Raw genomic sequence first — 6,656 nt, 5'->3', positions numbered from 1 at the left:
ATTCAAGATCAAACTAAGCCATGAGAATAATAGGACTTATAAATCAGAATAACTAAAAACTTCAAGACAATAGGTAGTTGGATATGCTTATGATAAATGTTATCTTGAAAATAATTGTTCACTTTGCATAGATTGTAAGTAGGCTACAACGAACTTCTCAGCTTGATATAACGATTAATTTTTGATAAATCAACAACCCTTAATTACTTGAAACTAGTAATTTTTTTGGATACTTGTTCAAAATAAATTAAAAAGAAAGAAATAAAAGAGAAAAAACTCTTTAATGAGATGCTCTAAATGAAAAAAAATATTACTATTCATAAGTTAGTAATTAATTCTCTAAAATATAAAAATAAAATTAAATAAATATAAAATAGAAATATTTATCCAACGTAAAGTTTCTACTTGAATTTCAAGCATAACTCATACAATAGAAAGAAATTTATAATTGAAAATCACATAATTTGATGTTATCAATCCAATTTGAAAATTTAAACAACAAATTTAATAACATTTTTATAAAATCCAACAATCTCTCATATGGAAGAAAAAGAAAGTAAACCCTAGGCCAACACTTTGGTTATTTTCCTCCTTCACATTCCCACAACCATATTTTGTTTCTTTTCTTCTCCTTTTCCATAGCTGCCCCACTCAATTTTCTTTCTCCTCCTCTCTGCTGCAACCTCAAGGTCTGTCCCAGTTTTTTATTTATTATTATTTTGTTTTAACTATCTCAATTTCTAGCAATGTGTTTGATTCAGCTGTATTTGATTTCTGGTGGTGTTTTGTCGTAGTATTGTAGCTTTCTATGGCTTTCTGGATGATCTGTGTCATTACATTAACCCTTGGTATTCTAATATTATTTGGGTAATTTCATGCCTGTTTCTATTACTTGGGTATTCGAAAATTTGTAGTCTTTAAGCTTTTATTCCTTCGTGAGGTGCTGTCTGCTTGTTATTCTTCTATCTGGTGCTGTGGAAGTCTTGAAATCTCGTTGCTCAAGGAAATTCGTATCTGCTTTTTCAGTTTCTCATTGTACCTTGATATATGTTACTATTTGCGTATGTTTAAAACCGTACTCCAATTTGCTGACTCTTGAATTTGTTGTCTACTAGATTATCTAATTGGGCGTTGCTCCTACTACTAGAGTATCACAATTGGAATCATGGCGAAGTCATTATCAAACTTACTCTTCAAGGGCTTGGCAGGTCTGCCTGCTACTCGCACTAGCAGAATAGTACGGTTTGAAAAAATCACACTATCATATATTAGTTTCTGATTCCTATCGTCTTGTTTCCGTTGGTTTTAGCTTTTGTTTTGTTTAGTTGATTATTTGTTTTTTTTAAGAAAAGAAACAAATTTCATTAATGAATAAAATAAAGGAGTTTGAACTCCCAAAACCTAGAGGTGTATTACAAAAAAGTTTTCCAATTTGAAATTATAGAAGTTGGGCTAAGTTAAGGAAGTTGTGGCTTCTGTAATTGGTATTGATCCTTCTGGCTCATTGTCGTAAGGTTTTTGCTCCATCTATTCAATAGAGAAGCGTTACATATTGACGGTCTTCTTTCGGTTCTTCAAGGCCATTTGGTGGATTGTGGGGAGAAGGGGTTCTGGGTTGTGGAGCCATTTACTTTAATGGGGCATTCTTTTTGGGCTTGGCTCTTTGTATGTGCTTGTATTCTTTTAATTTTTTCTCAATGAAAGTTGTTGCCTTTATCCCAAAGAAAAAACAGCATGACAAAGAACGATGGTGACGAGGCATGCACCTTTGAAGTCAACATGTCGTATTAACAAGTCCAAGACTAAGCTCCCGAAGAAAGATTATAATCATCTTAGGGTAATCATATTTTCAAATCATCTCATAAAGGCTACTCAAAGTACGAAAAAGACAACCATAAGATCATCCATGAAAGATTTAATTGTAAAGGTGTTGGATGAATTAAGGGGCCAAGACCAAGAGCAATTGAAAGTCCAGATACTGACCTATGAGAGAAAATGAGGACTTGCCCACTCATTTAAATTGCTCGAAAGATCAAGTCCCTTCGGCATGAAAAACAATCCACACTTCTGCTACAAAAGTATTTGGTTGAGTAGATAACCGATAGAGACGAGGGAAGACCATAGCAAGTACCCTCAAGTTAGCCAAGAATCATGCCAAAAAGTAGACTAATCATTACCAAGACATCTTTGAACAAGACTAGCAACAAGATCAACGGTAGAATAAAGGAATTGTCAAGGTGATCTGTATCCCTTAACTGCCTTAGGCCAAATGACAATCACCCTTGGAAGTTTGATATTTAGCAACAGTGGATTTACGCCAAAAAACATTGACCTCCAAACCCATTTTGTTTAGAGAACCAAATTGCGATGCTCCAAATTGTCAATTTCTATACCACCCAAAGATTTAGGAAGTTGGGCCGTCTCCCAATTAACATTATGCACACCACCATCACCCCTAGATCTTTCCCAAAAGAAATCATGAATAAGTTTTTCCAAGGATTTTGCTAACTTAGTTGGTAACTTCATTAAAGATGAGTAATAAGTCAGCAGACTTGAGTAGCTTGGATAAGGATATGTCTAAATGCATATTTCCATTACGAAGTTTATGCTAAACTCTAAATAAGAACAGCCCAAGATATGTAGAAGGCTGAAGACCTTGCTTGCAACCAAATGTCGCCATCAAACAGCCCATTTCGGATTTTTCAGTATGAATCCCCAAAAACTCACCCTTGGCAAAGTTAATGTTTAGTGCAGAGGCAAACTGAAATATCTTGATAATATAAAAAAGATTATCCAAGGTTTTGAAGTCAAAAGTAGAAAATTACAATATAAGGTTAGCAAATTGCAAGTGACTCAAACAAAGAAAAGAGTCACCGATAGAATGAGATACAATTTGACCCGAAGTTGCACAGTGAGATGATAAATGGCTAAGGAAGTCGAGACTAGAATGAAAAAAAATGGAGAAAGAGGGTTATAGGGGTGACTTCAATTATTTTATGCCATTTGAAAATCATGGAACAATGTTCGAGTTTCTCCATCTTCCATTGATCCCACATAGCTATCCTTAGGTTTTAGAACTTTGAAGTTTGAAGTAAGAGATCTACAGGATATTTATTTTTTGGGGCTTTGAGATTTAAAGTTCAATTAAATATAATACCTAAATTAAATATAATGCTCGTTTTGTTCCTTTCAGGGACGTTTGATAAAATTGAATATAATGTCTGTTTTGTCTTAGTAGTTTGATGTTGTAAATTTTCTGTTCCATTACTCTTGATCACGACTTCCATCGTATCTCATTTGACCAGATTGAAAATCTCATTGTTTTCTTTGTTACGGCCGATTTAGTTATCTGCTGTCTTTGAAGTTAAGCTTCATAATATCCCATGTGAGATATTTTCTTCACCCAAGAATTGACTGCATTCACTTAAATTTGAAGGACAATAAATTCTAATAGAAATTTTGATGAGTGCTGCTTAGTTTGAAATTACATGGCAGCGATGGCATACAAATTATCACGAGCTTTCTTGAACAAGATATATCAGAAATTTTGACTTAATTATAATGTACATCCTTGAATTTTAGGGTGACATACATATTATAAAAGTTGACTGGCAAAGCTTGTACTGTGCTGTATTATACTGTTGTGCCTCATTTTGAACTGTTGATAGGTGGTGCCTGGGTTAAATTACCAGCATGGAATGAGATACTCAACGACAGTACCTAATGAACCTGATACCCACGACGATTTCAAGCCTACTAATAAACTTGAGAGTTCTGGCCTTTCTTTGAGAGATGTTGTTGAACAGGTATGATGCTTTTGTGAAAGAATTGATAACATTTATCTAGGAAGCATATTTTGATGTGTTTAATCTTTCTGGAAGGGAAAAACTATGTGCCTTACCTCTTTTTATGAGAAAATTTCATGGTTAGTTGAAATACACAAAAGGGGAAATTACAAAAAGGTCTTCCAGATTGTGCAAAATGTAGATTAGTTATATGTTTTCTGGTGAGTGGAATTTAAGAACGAGTACTAATGGTTTAGAAATACTGACATATTACTGCACCTTTGAGATTATTTTTTTATTGGCTTTCATGCTTTAGAAGTTACACTGTAAGGTCTCTTATTCTCCTACATTGACTTGCTAATATCTATACTTCCATGAGTACGCACATTCCATATTAGCATTTTTTTTTGTTCTGCATTGTTATTAGGATGTACGACAAAATCCTGTGATGATTTACATGAAAGGGGTGCCAGATGTTCCTCAATGTGGATTTAGCGCTCTTGCTGTTAGAGTGTTGAAGTTATATAGTAAGTGCTTATTGTGTGTGCTTGTGTGTGTTTTAATGAGTCTACTCTCTTTTGGTTAAGCTTATTTAGGGCTATCCCTATTTGTTCCCCTAGAACATGAATTTATGGTCTTACAATCCTATGTTTGAGCCAATATTGCGCCAGTTGTGTTTGTTTGTAATGTGTAAAGAGAAGATTATAACTGTATGGGCTCAATACTTCAAATTACTGGGACATTGATCGCTACTGTTAACACTATCTTGTTTCTTTCTAATCCTGTCTTTTGCAAGAATTTTTCCCGTATGTTCTTCTGTTATTAGTTATTGCGACAAGAATCTGTATCAGCTTTTCAAAATCATATACTTGCATGTTTGTCCTGTGTTCATCTCTGAATATAAATCACTGCAGCATCTTTCTATTGCTTGTCATCTTTTTCCACGATTCTCACGTGTTTAAGTTTTGCAGATGTACCTTTGAGTGCTAGAAACATCTTGGAAGACGCCGAGCTTAAAAGTGCTGTGAAATCCTTCAGGTATGCTGGTGCCTTAGAATACTGACTTTCCCTCTTCAGTGTTGAAAATTTTCTAATTTCAGACTGTGAATTGTGAATGGCTCACAAATTAGTTATAGTTTATTTCAAGAATTAATATATCACTATAGAAATTTAAATTCTACAGATATATTGATAAAATATCAATATCAACGGATATTTTTGTAAGTAAAAAAATTTATATAAATTAATAATTAAGTTGTTTTTACTCTAAAAAAAAACAAGCTATGAATATTATTATTAATATTTCGATTCATGTTGAGATAAATAAATGACATTTTTATATTTTACTAGCACTTATTAAAGATATCAATAGATATTTAATATCGATATTGAACCCTTCGATTTGAGGATATATCGCCATATTGATGGATATTTTCATGGATTGTTTTCAAATATAGAAAAATAAACAAAAATATTTACAAATATAACAAAATTTTATAGTCTATCTACGATAGACTACTATCTGTGTCTATAAGTATCATGATAGACAAAGGTAGTAGTTTATCGCAGTCTGTCATGATAGATTGTGATATTTTGCTATTATATATAAAAATTTTCAGAAATTGTCATTTAAAATAAATTTTCTATTTTTATCATTGGTCTATTTAATGGTATTTGTGGAATATAAATAAAGTCATGATATTGTTGAGTAAAGAAGTAGATAGACATGCTGTGATTTGAAAATATTTTTGCATGCAGCAATTGGCCAACATTTCCACAGATATTCATAAAAGGAGAGTTTATTGGAGGATCTGATATCATACTCAATCTGCATCAGGTATCCAACTTCTACCTTACTCAGTTCACTTCTCATAAGATCCTACATGAATTTTTGGGTTTATTATCACTTTTCTCCCCTTAATTTAGAAGACATGATCCAACTTTATCTTCAAAGTGCCCCTGTTGTGTGATAGCTTTAACATTGTTCTTTGTCACATGTAGTCTGGAGAATTGAAGGAAAAGCTCGATGATATTGCAGCCAAGAAGACTGAATAGATTCTAAGCAGATACTTTAAACCCATTTTTTTCTTTTTTGTTTCAACTTGTGAGATGATGAGGCTGAAGATTCTTTATGTTATTAGCCAAATCTCTTTTCCTACTCCCATGTATTTCTTTTTCCATAGAGGGTTTGTGGTCAATCATTTCAACTTTCTTTGTTTAAATATCACATATATTCTCTAATAAATGTGACCTACACCTACCACTGTTATTTTACCTCTTTTCTCTTAGTGGTACCATTGCTTGCTTTTTACTAACATTTTTATTACATGATTGGTTGAAATATTATTTTATGTGGACTTCTAAAATGCTATTTATACGGCTAAAATAATACATGTTAAATTTTATAAAGTTAAAAGTTTGATTTTTCGTATTATAATTGTTGGGGGAAAAAAATTACTAACTGCAAAACAGTGCTCTCAGCTCGTCCATGGAAGTGAAGAACTTGGAGTTGTTTGGAGTGTTGAGTTGAGATAGGATGTATGAAGTTCATGTTTGGCAAAATTATTTGATTTGTATTTATTTGTCTGTGTTTGTTTATATGTTAGGTATTAGGTGAATTCTAAATAATTTATTTTTATGATTACTATTTTTGTTTTGAAACTTTTTTATTCAATAATTCTACCTATTTTTATTTGAATAAAATATAGATTGCAATTTTTTCCCTTTAATTTTTAAGTTTTTTTCTTTCTCTTTTTTTGTTTGTAATAAACAATAATTGACCTATTACATTTCTTGCAAAAATATGACTAAGTAAAATGAAAAGCAAAAAAGGAAATCAGAACTTTTGATTCTTAATTTTTCTCAATGAAT

At 32.2% G+C, this 6,656-nt stretch overlaps 1 protein-coding gene across 1 annotated transcript; it reads left to right on the top strand.

Moving 5' to 3' along the window:
- The first annotated feature begins 401 nt into the window (after positions 1-401).
- Positions 402-6,059, top strand: GRX4 (glutaredoxin 4). Its single transcript, XM_039046764.2, has 7 exons — positions 402-689; positions 1,116-1,237; positions 3,669-3,806; positions 4,213-4,312; positions 4,757-4,823; positions 5,544-5,622; positions 5,787-6,059. The coding sequence occupies exons 2-7, from the start codon at positions 1,166-1,168 to the stop codon at positions 5,838-5,840; spliced, it is 510 nt and encodes a 169-aa protein (XP_038902692.1). The 5' UTR covers positions 402-689; positions 1,116-1,165; the 3' UTR covers positions 5,841-6,059.
- The last annotated feature ends 597 nt before the right edge of the window (positions 6,060-6,656 follow it).

Source organism: Benincasa hispida, chromosome 1 (assembly GCF_027475165.1).
Source record: "Benincasa hispida cultivar pf3 chromosome 1, pf3_genome.v1.1, whole genome shotgun sequence".
Classification (NCBI taxonomy): domain Eukaryota; kingdom Viridiplantae; phylum Streptophyta; class Magnoliopsida; order Cucurbitales; family Cucurbitaceae; genus Benincasa; species Benincasa hispida.
This window is presented reverse-complemented; position numbering and strand designations above follow the sequence as displayed.